Source organism: Sebastes fasciatus, chromosome 23 (assembly GCF_043250625.1).
Source record: "Sebastes fasciatus isolate fSebFas1 chromosome 23, fSebFas1.pri, whole genome shotgun sequence".
Lineage (NCBI taxonomy): Eukaryota > Metazoa > Chordata > Actinopteri > Perciformes > Sebastidae > Sebastes > Sebastes fasciatus.
Genome location: NC_133817.1, coordinates 15,636,565 through 15,649,745, shown reverse-complemented (window position 1 = coordinate 15,649,745; position 13,181 = coordinate 15,636,565). Strand labels below are relative to the sequence as shown.

At 41.7% G+C, this 13,181-nt stretch overlaps 1 protein-coding gene across 1 annotated transcript in view; it reads right to left on the bottom strand.

Moving 5' to 3' along the window:
* The window catches only part of plxna4 (plexin A4), a 452,991-nt gene that overhangs the window by 46,854 nt on the left and 392,956 nt on the right, over positions 1 to 13,181 (bottom strand). The window contains exons 11-18 of the mRNA XM_074624835.1: positions 12,732 to 12,932; positions 11,824 to 11,920; positions 10,048 to 10,238; positions 6,268 to 6,419; positions 4,232 to 4,355; positions 2,627 to 2,763; positions 1,404 to 1,571; positions 522 to 615 (exon numbers count right to left, since the gene is read on the bottom strand). Of these exons, the coding sequence (XP_074480936.1) occupies positions 522 to 615; positions 1,404 to 1,571; positions 2,627 to 2,763; positions 4,232 to 4,355; positions 6,268 to 6,419; positions 10,048 to 10,238; positions 11,824 to 11,920; positions 12,732 to 12,932 (1,164 nt within the window). The remainder of the gene's footprint in view (positions 1 to 521; positions 616 to 1,403; positions 1,572 to 2,626; positions 2,764 to 4,231; positions 4,356 to 6,267; positions 6,420 to 10,047; positions 10,239 to 11,823; positions 11,921 to 12,731; positions 12,933 to 13,181) is intronic.

Below are 13,181 nucleotides of genomic sequence, written 5' to 3'. Positions count from 1 at the left end.
TGAAGATAGCATTACCACCTTTTGTTACTCCCTCTTCTTTCAATCAGATCACAGAGACCCTTGTATGGCTTTATCTATCCTCCCCTGGGTAAAAGGGTGAATAGAGGGTAGAAGAATTTGATAAGGGCCAATCTCTGTGCTTTTTAGTTTGGTGTCAAAACTTCCCTATTGTTACAGAGGTGTGGAGAGGAATTACATCATTCTCTATTAAGTCATTTGCAACCTGTTGGTTGTCACTATGTCCTCCTGGTATTCTCTGAGTTTTTTCCTTGACCCATTTACCTAAAAGTGGCACTGAGGCATTTAGTCATGCTCTGGAAAAAAGAAAATTACTATGACATTTACTATGGCCCTCTTCCTTTGGGACGTCTAGCTGACAAGGGAAGTTAGGGACTTAGAAAAACTGGTGGAGGTAACAAAACAAAAATCTCCTTCAGGTATTTCACCTTGGTTTATTTTTACCAAGGTGAAGCACATGCTTTTTTTTATCATCCACATTTTTTGTGTTCGCAATCACTTACATTGAGTGACTCATGGTTCTTGTATTTTGCTCTGATGAGTGGGGTATGAATGATGTCCAGGTTAGTTCCTGTCACTGTCAACGGCGTATTTCCACTGTGTGAGAGAGAGAGAGAAGATGGACAACAGAGTTCAGAGGAAAGCTCAGATTGTTTTGACAGACGGTGATATAAATTATTACTCACTGGAAGTGATATTGATGCCGAGACATTAGCTCAGGCTGCTGGTACAAAATGAAGATATTGTAGATTTTTTATTATCCGTTTGTAGATGGTTAAAACTTTATTATTTTCTATTAACCCATTTATTCCCAAAGACTATATTCAGTTTAAGGAAAAATGCCCCAGCATTTGTTCTGATTGGTCATCTTTGACATTTTTAGATCACATGAAAAATCACTTTTTTTAATAGTCAAAGTCAGGATTTTTGAAAAATTAGGAAAAAGGCTAAGCGCTGTGTTTATTAGATGTTTTCTATATGAAAAATACATTTTACACTGCATATGTGTGTATATATTTGATACTCAACTTGTTATAAGTTCACGGATACCGAATACTTGTGGTTTCTGAGAGCCATTTTCTTATCATACTATATCGAGTAGCCCCATGTGCCCAAAAAAGGTTTGACCAATTTTGAAAATGTCTTCACATTTGTGCTGCTTAGGCAAGCCCAAAGAACACTTTCCATCAAAAATTTAAATTTCACTTGCGGGCACAAATGGGTTAACTGGAGTAATTTGCTGCTGTTCATTTTTGTTTTGACAAGCGTCTGCTTTGCAGGGATATCTCCATCTACAGGATCCATCAATATCCAATAGCAGTGAGTAACACGCAAGCTTTTGTCAAATAAAAGTGAACTGACTGAAATGTGCCCTTGTATCATACCTGTAGATGCTCCACTCTGGCTCTATCTTGGTGATGGTGGGATCTTCAACGTACTCAAACCGCAGGTCTTTCTGGAGATGAGCCTTGTCTATGCTCACAGACACGGACACGTTTCCATAGCCATTCAGGGAAGCATGGGTGCTGCAGGTGAGCCACTGGCCACCCCTCCTAAAGTGATGATAGGATGAGAGAAAAACTAGTTATTAGGGCTGACAATCGCTTAAAATACTTAATCGCACATTCTTTTATCTGTTCAAAATGTACCTTAAAGGGAGATTTGCGAAGTATTTAATACTCTTATCAACATGGGAGTGGAAAAATATGCTTGCTTTATGCAAATCTACAGTATGTATATATTTATTATTGGAAATCAATAAACAATACAAAACGATGACAAATATTGTCCAGAAACCCTCACAGGTACTGCATTTAACATAAAACAATATGCTCAAATCATAACATGGCAAACTGCAGCCCAGCAGGCAACAACAGCTGTCAGTGTGTCAGTGTGCTGACTTGACTATGACTTGCCCCAAACTGCATGTGATTATCATAAAGTGTGCATGTCTGTAAAGGGGAGACTCGTGGGTACCCATAGAACCCATTTTCATTCACATATCTCGAGGTCAGAGGTCAAGGGATCCCTTTGAAAATGGCCATGCCAGTTTTTCCTCACCAAAATTTAAATTTGTATTCGCGACAAGCTAATATGACATGTATAGACAGTACAGTTACTTACTATAGGTTCTTATCCAAAAATATATTACATTGTGTAAACACTCAGGAGTCATCTCTCTAGTTGTTTATCAATGACTACTAAAACATTCAAAAACCAATATCAATTTAATATTTAACATGATTGAATGGTTGCCTAAGTGGACATGAACAGGTAGTTGATTGATTGAACATGAAATTGTGTATTGACCAGTGTTAAATGATTATAAATAAATATTAAATTAAATTAAATTAAATAGATATAGATAAATTATATCTACCAAGGAAAATATCTTTAATCGCTAAATAACAGATGATTAAAAAACTATTCACCATTCCTTGATTTTTCCTTCCATGACATTTAATTACTCATTTTATGTGGTAACGATCTACCAAAGATGAGAACCGTCAGAGGGGTTTACTCCCTGCAGTTTGACTAACGCAAGCTTTGACTGAGCTTTTAATTGAGTGTGATTGGCGGGATCAGCTCTGGCCTGCTCCCCACTAACCCCTCATAGGTGCATGGCTGGTCCTTGAACATGATGGACACGTTGCTCCCAGCGTCAAGGTGGCTGCCGGTGATGTTGACGATGGTTCCCCCGGAGACCGGCCCTCGGCTTGGCTTCATGGTGATGATCCTCGGGATCTGGAGGAAGGTTGTAAGGTCACAAGTCAATCAGAGGGGGGGGGGGATCAAGGTGAATTACAGTAGGAAAATAAATGATTTATAACAGTGAAATTCTAATGCTCAAAAGACAATAAACTGCCTTAAATACAGGGTAAAGATGTGAATCAGTAAAGGTAAACCAGAGTCATAAAATATTCAATATACGGGGAAAGATTATAGGAATCCTCAGCGAGCATGTTATAAATGAGAGATGGAAAATATGAGGGGGTTTATGTATGCTAAATGTTGTGTTTACATTGTTAATTTGTTTTAATTCATGTAAATAAAATCAAACATGCTGTGGATAAATCTAAATGTTTAACTTGTGTTACTGTAACAAGAGCTGTATGTTTTAATGAAACAATATACAATGCAAAGTCTTTATTCTTAGCCTAGTCATAACTCCTTGTAAAAAATAAACACCCCTCTCTACCTCACTAATAGGCAACGCATTTCTAACATTAGAGGTTGAGACACAAATGAGTGAACTTTATGATTAGACAACCGGTTTGTTTTAATAAACTGCGGGCTCCAGAAATTAAAAATCTACCGAGCGTTCTCGGCTAAATATGCCTTTGAGTGTTAATATATACCTGCACTCACTATTCCCACTTACATACACTACAGTATACTGATGTAGAAAGCTTTGGCACAGCAGCAACATGTAGTCCACTGGAAGCTGGGCATAAATAAATCCTCCTTCAGTTCATTCGGCCTTCTTATAATCTCATCTGCAGCCCGCTGCGTGCTGTGACATCTAGACCTAACATCATATAATCCTGGACAGGGACCCCATTGAGGAATAAAACTCGGCCAGCGCCCATTAATGGATGGCAGTAAAACTGATAAAACTTCATAAAACGAGTACATAATGGCAACAGCTGCAAATTTATTTCAGCGTGTGCCAGTGATGCCGATTAATTGTGAGCAGAAGAGGGTTTTGAAAGGACAGAGAGAGTGTGCGTTTTTATGAGTGCATGTCAGAAAAACGTTTTTATAAGCATCAGTTCTCATTCTGCGCTCATTAATGACTGACTGCCAGTTATGTCTCACTGCTGATACAGTGCACGCAGTCAGAACCACACCATGTCGGATCACAGCCAAAACATGTACGTACGGTATTAACACAGTAGGTGAGAACACAGATCAACAACCAGCAAGGTGCTAACATGCAGAGGGTGACATATGCAGCATGGGTGCCTTCTTGCTCGTAGAAGCAAAATACTGATTGTAATGAATAATAATAATCATTAGTTGTAGCCCTAGTCTTTTCAACCATCAAATCAAACAACCCTATGTCAAAGAGATGTAGATATTAAAGAAGATTTTAGTGTACTATATATTACAAAAAGGCAAATCCAATGATGATGCAACATACTTTTTCCACTTTGATGATAAAATGTTTACGTTAATACAGGAAGATAAAATATTGAAAGCGTAGACTCACCACAAAATAGTAGTACTTGGAGGACTTCGCCATGAACTCTGGTCTGCACTCTCCGTCCCCGACACAGACCTGCACGTTCCCAGTATACTGGCTCTTCTCTGCTTTACCCATCTCACACACAATCCTGGAAAAAAACACACATGGGCATAATTGTAGAATATGTAGGAAAAGAAAAACATATGGAACCGCATATACAGACACACCTAAATATTATGTGCCACAAGCAAAAATGCCTATATGAAAACCTCTAGAAAACCCTGCAGCGGGTCGCCTTGCCAGCAAATGCTGAGCAGATTATGTAAAAAGAATGGACCTAAAGCTGTTAAAACCTCAATAAAATAATGTATTATTTGGCAGCGACTTCACCTCCCGCACACTGCCAACTTGTGAGAGAAAAAGGGAAAAAGTCTCTATCCTTTTACATATGACCTCAAATACAGCTGCCTCTTCTGCTGGGTCAGCGTTTGCTTAGAAAAGTGCTGGCACACAACTTACTTTCTGAGCAGAAGAAGCCCTGGCACCGGCGATAAGCCAACTTTAAACTAGTTTAAAATAATTTGACAGAAGGCACCTGTAAGGAACCAAAGCCCTGGATTAAACTCAAATGTCAACTAAATGTAACCTCCTGAACTTTCTAAAATGATTATGGGAAAGTGTGTGTGTATGTGCTGCGATGAAATATGGAGGCCTGAGCTGTTACTTTCTAGGCCTACACATACAGGTGTACTCTACGTGCACCGCTGTGACTTGGAAGTTACATCAAACTCCAATTTCTTCTGGTCTAGGGATTAGGCTAATTTAGCATTAGTTTACCGGTCATGTCTCTCTCTCTCTCTCTCTGTTACTCACTCACCGTCTTTCTTGCTGCAACACACACACACACACAAACACACACACAGAGACCCACATGCACACAAACACCCCGAGGTGAGTACTCTGACTCATGATCAGTTGGTCAGGCTGACTTGTTATGGCTCCGTCGTGTGGCTAACACAGGTAACAGAGTGTTGTATCTGTGTGTGACTTTTTTTCCCTGCAGGGCATGAAGTGTTCAGCTGTGGTCAAAGTGCGTTCAATGGGATTATGGCAAGGGAAGGGAGAGCAGACACACCGCGCTGAATTCAGGATTTAGCCTCGCTGCTGTTCCAAAATATAGTTTGACTTCTCCCTATGGTTCAAGTGCAGCTGGAGAAGACTATATTCATAGATATTATGTACATTTTAGTTTGCAAAATGGTGAATTACTGTACAGCAAAGCTCATTACAACCTGAAGTCATGAGTATATGTGCTATTTATAGCTGGCTGCTGCTTCAAAAGTGACTTACTGCTCTGCAGGAATTGAATAGGGCTGTCCTCAACCTAGTAAATTCTTAACACATGATTTTGATCGATCAGTTGAATTAGGCTACATCCACAGGAATACGTTTTTTTTTTTTTAAAATGGCATTTTTTACGCGGCATTTCAACGCGGCGGTAAAACACACTGGGAGATTGGGAGTTGTTGCAGAGCAAAGGTTCACATGACATGGGCGTAACAAATCAGGGAAGGACGCGTCATGACTGATAAGACCCAAACAAGAAGCGAACGTGGGTGTCTGCATCATCGTTTTTAAAAGGTCTCCGTTTCTGCCCATCCAGACTAAAACGCAACCGCGGAGTATTAAAACTAAAACGGGGTCAGCAGCGTTTTCAAACGTCTCTGTTTTAGGGGTTTTAAATGCCGGAGTAGTGCAGACGCTAGGCATAAACGTAGCAAAAGTTATGTGTTTTAAAACAAAAACGTATTAGTGTGGATGTAGCCTTAATCAACAGATCTGTAAAACTGAGTTCTCCACAAAGAAATAAGTCATTCAGCATGAAAAATATTTCAAAATGACCAACTGACTCTTAGTCAACAAAGACAAAAATGACCGATTAATCGACTACTTGACTATGAGGGGGCAGCCCCAAAATGGAGACTAGGTGAGGATGTGCTGTTTATTACATGGTGCTGCCAATGTTCAATATTCAGTCATCAATATGAAATGTGACTCACTGTTCAGCAGGGATGTAGCCCTCACGTATGGGGGTGCAATCCACTTCGGCCACCTTCACGTTGTCCTGAATCTCGCTGAAATCCAGTCCCAGGTTCTCACCACGGATAGTCACGAGCGTGCCACCCTCCCTGGGACCCCTCAGAGGTGTGATCTGTTGAAATTCAAATCGAGATTGATGACTTTGGAGATGTGATTTTGGCATTTGCTCATTGCAAAAAGCATTTCACTGAAAACATAAGGTGTGACTGGGCAGCAGATGACAGTTACATTTAAAACCCAAGTCAGTAAAAATTTAGATGTGAAAATTGTAGATGAGTAAATGGAATACAAGATATAAATGACACCACTTGATTTGTTTCCCTCTCTTTTTGTCTCCGTGTTTATTCTGTAAATTATGTCAAAAAAAAATTGTAATACTCAAAAGAATGAAATGTCAGCAAAGTTTACCAGAAAATTAAAAAAAAATGTATACGGTAAATGATATGTACCGCGTTGTGTCATACACACTCAAATTCCTTTGCCAAACATTAAAAAGCTATTCTAATTTATTAACATAATCTGTCTCTCCTATTTGATCTCAATTAGCTGCAATATGTCTTTCAATCCCATACTGTGTTCATACTGTACACAGCTTATTAAGCCATTATTTTAAATTACAACTTATCTGAAATTAGTGTGTCAAACAATTAAGAGTATATTAATTTTATAAAGGAGTGTTATCATGAAAGAGCTCCTTCGAATAGTGGCTCAGTAGGAAGGATGTTAACATGAATGAACATGAACGTTAACTAGCGTCTGAGAACGAACTCCCTTTCAAGAATATTGTAGTCAAAATGCTAACTTCCCAATTGGTGTGAGATAAAGAACATTAGTGGTCCGCCACTCAGAATAAAATGTTTGGTTCCTGTGAAACTACTGTATGGTCTCTCTGCAAACACAATATAGACTGAAAAAACAGGAGAAAAAGAAGAAGAATAATAGCTATACATTCAAATTTAATATTATTTCGTTGGGGATAAGTGTTTTTCTGTTCGCACATTAACTCAGAAAAAAAATGACTTTGCCGAAGGGCGAGACGGCTGCAGGAAAGAGACAATAAACGTCAAAATAACAGCTCCGGTGACAGCTAAGGGGTCAAGACTCAGGGTCACGGGATTGTCATTTCTCAATCCTGTATTCACTGAAAACCACGGCGATATATTATATAAGATTAACTTAAAACTCGGCAGTGGGTGACATCTTTGCAGTAATCACAGTGTCCTTTGATTTATCAGTAACATCTCTCATTGTTGATGAGGCGGTTCTAACATCCATCAACACTTTACTCACACAATTACTTTTTTGGCCAACGAGAGTGTATCAGGCCGGCCCAGATGGATGGATGTTAGAGACGGACACAGAATAGTCTGTTTCTATCTGTCTCTGTCAAATAGGAGTCCTCCATGCTGCATGCTGCAGAAACAGGCCCAGCTTTAATGGTGCTGTGTCAACATCCACACTGAAAAAGAGTGATCTGAAGGATTTTCACCGGGGCTGAGATCGTTTCTCTGCTCTGTAGTGTAGTTGGCAGCGTGACCCCTGCGGTGTTCACAGGTAGAGGTTATCTTATGGCTTGAAGCTCTTACATGTTGTGGTATGATAATCCTCATGTTACACGAACATCAAACACTTTTAATTTGATTATTTTTTCAAAGAAGTGAACTAAAACAAAGTGAACTAGCTGGGACTTGAAAGGAACTAGCCAATCGAGTGACAGAGGCGAGCTCCCGCCAGGTCATGCACAACACAAGTCCCGTGGCTGCCGTGTGGGAGATATCGTTATAGCATGGTTCAGTGTCTCTGATTAATAAGGCTCCCTGCTGATATCTTAATGAAAAAAAAGAGCCTTCTGGGAACGGGGCTACAATACATGCAATTAAAAAGATTGCACACAATGCATCGCGGCTTGCTCTCCATTTATTAGCAAATACGGAGGATGGAGAGGGACAGAGTTAAAAGAGAAATAGTGAAGGAGGAAGAAGAAGTAAAAGAATGAAAGAGAGAGAGAGGGAGAGACGCAATGAGGCGCTGATTAGATTTGTGACTTTGACAAGATAATTGACGGTTGGGTAGAGGCAAACATTTAATCACTTCTCTCTCCCTTTCTCTTTCCATCCTTCTACGCGAGTCTCTCCCTCTCATATTGTTGATGGGAGATGTCATTATAATGAAGCGTATTAGAATGCATTAGAGCCCCGGTCGTCTTGGAAAAGTCCTCACTCCTCACCCGCTGACAGTTTTTATGGGGGACGTGAGAAGGCTGCAATATGTCCCGGCTGCAGCCTCGGGGATGTAAGGAGAAATACAGGGCCCATCTCCAGGAATAAATCCACCGCTCGGGGGTGAAGACAAACAGAGGAGTGGAGGATTGATAGAGTGCACCGGACTCTTTAATAAGCGCAACAAGGGACAACATCTTCTCATCACCTTCCTCAAGTTTATTTGATTTTTGCCTGGATAAAAATAATCACAATGGTTTGGGCGAGACGAGACGGTAGTTAAGTCCCCTCTTTTGGAGATGTCTATGTCCTCAGTGTTCAGATATTCAAGACTCTTTTCTGTGTCTGACTCTAGAAAAAAAAGCTGCTGAAACCCATCAGGTTAACATGGTCTGTGGAGATTCAAGATTACGAGAAACAACGGGGTTTACGGTGCTGCTTTAAGTGAATCTCCACCAAGGTCGGCCACTTATCTGTATGCTGGTCTATGTACTGTAGGATGATGTAGAGAGCGGACAGCGGCGAAGGGATTATCCTTCCATTCCTGTATCCCTTCCCTCTCTCTGTCCAAACCCATCACTTCCCAGGACACCAAAACGGATTCCCCTGTCTGTCTTTTTTATCCACGCTTTGCTTCATCCCTTCATCTCTAGTCAGTCACCATCTGCTCTTAACTCTCCTCCTCAGGAAAATGATGCAGACAGGACCTTTAAATCCATCACGGGGGATATGGGGAGGGCATAGGGGTCTTCTTCCACCCCTTCAGCGTGACTCTATTCTGGCTCAGTCTACCCATCCGTCACCACCTCTCTTTCATGTCAACCCAATCCATCCTCCTTTCCCTTCATCTGGGCACCCTTCCATCCATCTTCCCTTTGCATCCTCTTATCCTTCATGTCGCCGACCCTTATCCCTTCTGCTGCTGCCCCTTTTATATGTCCCGCACAGGTCAAGTCCATTTGCCTCACACGGTGTTGGTGGTTTTCAGGAGCACGCTGGGTTAAGTGGGGGTCTGCGTGACCATCTGGGCAGGGTTGATTGAGAACTAGCAAGGATGAAGATGATCTGTCTCTTTCTAGGTCTTATATGGATTATCCTGGTGTTTGTATGTTCACATTGAAAGTAAGATGGGAGCAAATTCTGTCAAAAATAAGCACTGTCCCATTTACAGTTTTAAGAAAAAACACCTTTTCACATGATTGCTGTAATTGTGATTCCAGTCTATCATTATTTATACGAGAGATGTGTACCTGCACTGTAAAAAGGTGTCAAATATATTGTGCTATCAGACTGAATACCTTGTGGTGACTCACAGCCTCAGCCATTATGTTGAAATGATCAACTGCCACACTGTCTCGCAGGTGATGAATATAAATATGCTCCCATCGGAGTACTGTAATTATTTGTGTGCGCGTATGTATGGCCTTTGAGTTAAAAGGCATTAATGTTGCTTGGTTCATGTAGGCGCTTATGTGTGGATGCATCTGTGTCCTGGTATGTGTGTGTGTGTGTGTGTCTCACCTGTGTGATCCGCGGGTGGGTGCACTTGCTGTTGATGCCGTTGTGCTCCAGCCACTGGCTCTCGGGGTGGGGGCAGTGCTGTTTGAGGGTGCAGCGGTTCTCTCCTTTGCACCAAACGCATCCAAACAGCGGGTCTGCCTTCAGACACAAACCGCAGCTTCCACGCTGGGCGTCGCACTTGTACAGATGGACTGTGCGAGAGGGAGGAAAGAGACAAGAGAGAAGGAGGGAAAGAAAAACAAGGGGGAAGGGAGAATATATAGGCAGAATGAGATAACTCGAGTGAACAACCTTTGTACAAATGATTACAGAACAGCAAATGCATGCAAATTTATTTAGCGCAAAAGCCTCCAAAATGACAGACAAACACTTCAAAACACACAACAAACTAAAATTTGGGTTGTTTACCCAAATCTCTCAATATCTGTCAGCTGCTGTTTGAATGTGCGAACAACAAACAACATTTTGAGAGCGACATTCGTTGATATCTTTGTCTCATTATTTCTCCATCTATCATCATCTCTATATACTCTCCTCCCTCACTCCCTGTCTTTGAGTTCCCTACGTGGCTGCCTCTCGCCTTTCTCGCTCATTCACCACACATTTAACATATCATCTCCATGGCAACGGGCCAGCCATTTTCTTTTTAATTGCCATTAGATGCATGTGTGATCTGTCCATCAAATGATGCCCTAGGAGCCGCTTCCTCCACAGGCAAACAAAGGTAGGAGGATGGTAGAGGAGTTTTCAAGCATCTTCCTCTCTTTCTCTAACTTTTGTTGCTTCTTTGATTTTACACTTATGCTCAAGGATATGTTTTGACTCAGAGACACATGCACACAAGCACACACAAATACTGTGCAAACTTTGCCTTACAGCGCAGTGTCATGTTGGCATATCATCCATATTTTAAACAATATGTTTCTTATGCCTGAATCCGCTGCCTTAGGTTAGAATGAGTTGTTTTCCTGTCAGAGAACTACAACCCCCAGCATGCTGCTGTTTTCCTGCCCCAGCATGGATCACTCACAGTGGTGGATCGCCAGTGGCCAAACTGAATCAAGCTCAGCAGCTGAATGTTGAAAGCTTAAAAATGCAGCAGTGAGCTGTCATTCCACATACGGTATACCGTTAGATGGAGAGTTGGACAGAATAAAAATGAGGAGGCAGCAAAATATATATATATATATATCATATGCCACCTATTTTCTCTCTGTAAATCCAGCCTGGAATAAGCACATTGAATTGCAGCATTGGCGACAGAGAGATGGATACATTGCCAAACTCCCAGAGAGGTGTTGACAGAGCAAATAAGAGAAACAGTTGAAAATAAATCATGTTTGTGAGGAGGCAAGGAAATGGAATTTAGAGAGTTGGGACAGACAGTGAAGTGCAGGACATACGGACATACGGACAAATGGAAAGAGACCTACAGAAGGAAAGCGTACGAGAGGATGTGTTAAAGTTAACCACTCTACATGGCAACATCAGGGGGATGGATGCTGCACCTCAGCACACCGCCCGCCTGTTGCCATGGAGACCGGCTCCAAGGGCAACAATGGGGAAGCAGCAGCTTTACTGTGTGTTTGTGTCTATGTGTGTGTTTAAGTGAGAGTTTATAAGAGACTATATGTGTGTGTGGTTTCCTATGATACTGTGATGACTATGGAAAGAGCTGATATGGATTCACAAGTGTGTGTGTGTGTGTGTGCGTGCGTGCGTGTGTGTGTGTGTGTGTGTGTGTGTGTGCGCGCTTGTGCCTCTGTGCGTACTCACCTTTGTTGTGGGCGGGATTGTCAATGCTGAAATCTCCGTTCCAGATGACGGTCAGCTCCACAGGAAGACTGCTCATCTCCATCCCATCATAGAAATACTATCACCATGGCAACCAGATGGGGAAAGAGGAAGAGACGGGGAAAGAGAATATGAGAAGGAGAGAGAGGCTGTTGAGCTACTTTAAACTGTCTATTATCTCCAAATCCAAAAGGCTCTGGTATAACAATACTCCTTTGAATGCAAAATGCATCATCAACAGGTGGCTGTACACACACTGAACTCACAAACACACAATATACACACCAGAGAGCTTTCAAAGATTATTTTTCACTTGGTTCTGTAACACGAGCAGCATGGAGGGTTGCTGCTAGAATCATAATTTTCCGCTAAATTACAGTTTCCCTCCTTCACTGCTCAATCAAAGTACAATATTTGGATTGTACTGTGATTACACACAAACCTCCCGCAGACATCTCTACACACAGACACTGACACACACACAGTGATGAAGATAGACAGGAAGATGAGATGTTATTGTATCAACAGACGATTAGCATCAAGACCAGTATAAAGCCTTTTCCATGCTAGTCTTTCATTGCTGTCGATGCATTATTCAGTCGGTGAATGGAGCATGATCGCAGGGATGGCTGTGCAGGAGAGAGACAAAGTCAGGCTCTTGTCTCATCTACCCACTGTCTAGCTAGAAGAGGAAAAACCCTCAGCAGGAATAAGTGTGTGTGCGCAAGAGATTGAACAGATATTATTGTCACTTTTATAGGAACACTTTATAGAAATGGGGCGTTTTTATAGAGATTGTGTTGCTGTGTGGGTGGGTCGTGGTCAATGATGATATCCCCAGTGAAGCTGGCAAGTAAAACACACACACGCATGCACACACTCATCCTCACCGATGTGTTTTGACACTGCACTGAGGAGCTGTTGAAGCGCAGGGCAGGAACTCTGTTCTCGTTTCCCTGAATGGTCAGCAGACACTCGTACCCCCTCTGTCCAGACTGGGGCTGAGGGAGGTTCTTCGCACGTAGCGTGATGGGCTTCACCACGTTGACTGGCACCAGGATCCTATCTGCAGGCAGCAACTGGGGACACCCCTGGAGGAGAGACCAGAAAAGACAAGGGTGTTACTGCGAGTCTTCTCATCAGGTTTAATGCATAATTGCAATTAGATTAATGTTACTCAAGGAGATCCTGCAATATCATTTTGCACCTGCATGTTATTAGGAGTGCATTTTGCCCGTCACCTGAGGCACACAGTGAAGTACACAGAGCTCTCTTTTTATGAATTTGAATTGAAGAAAGGATAAATGTTAGGAACACTGTCACAATCAGGCCCTTCATAT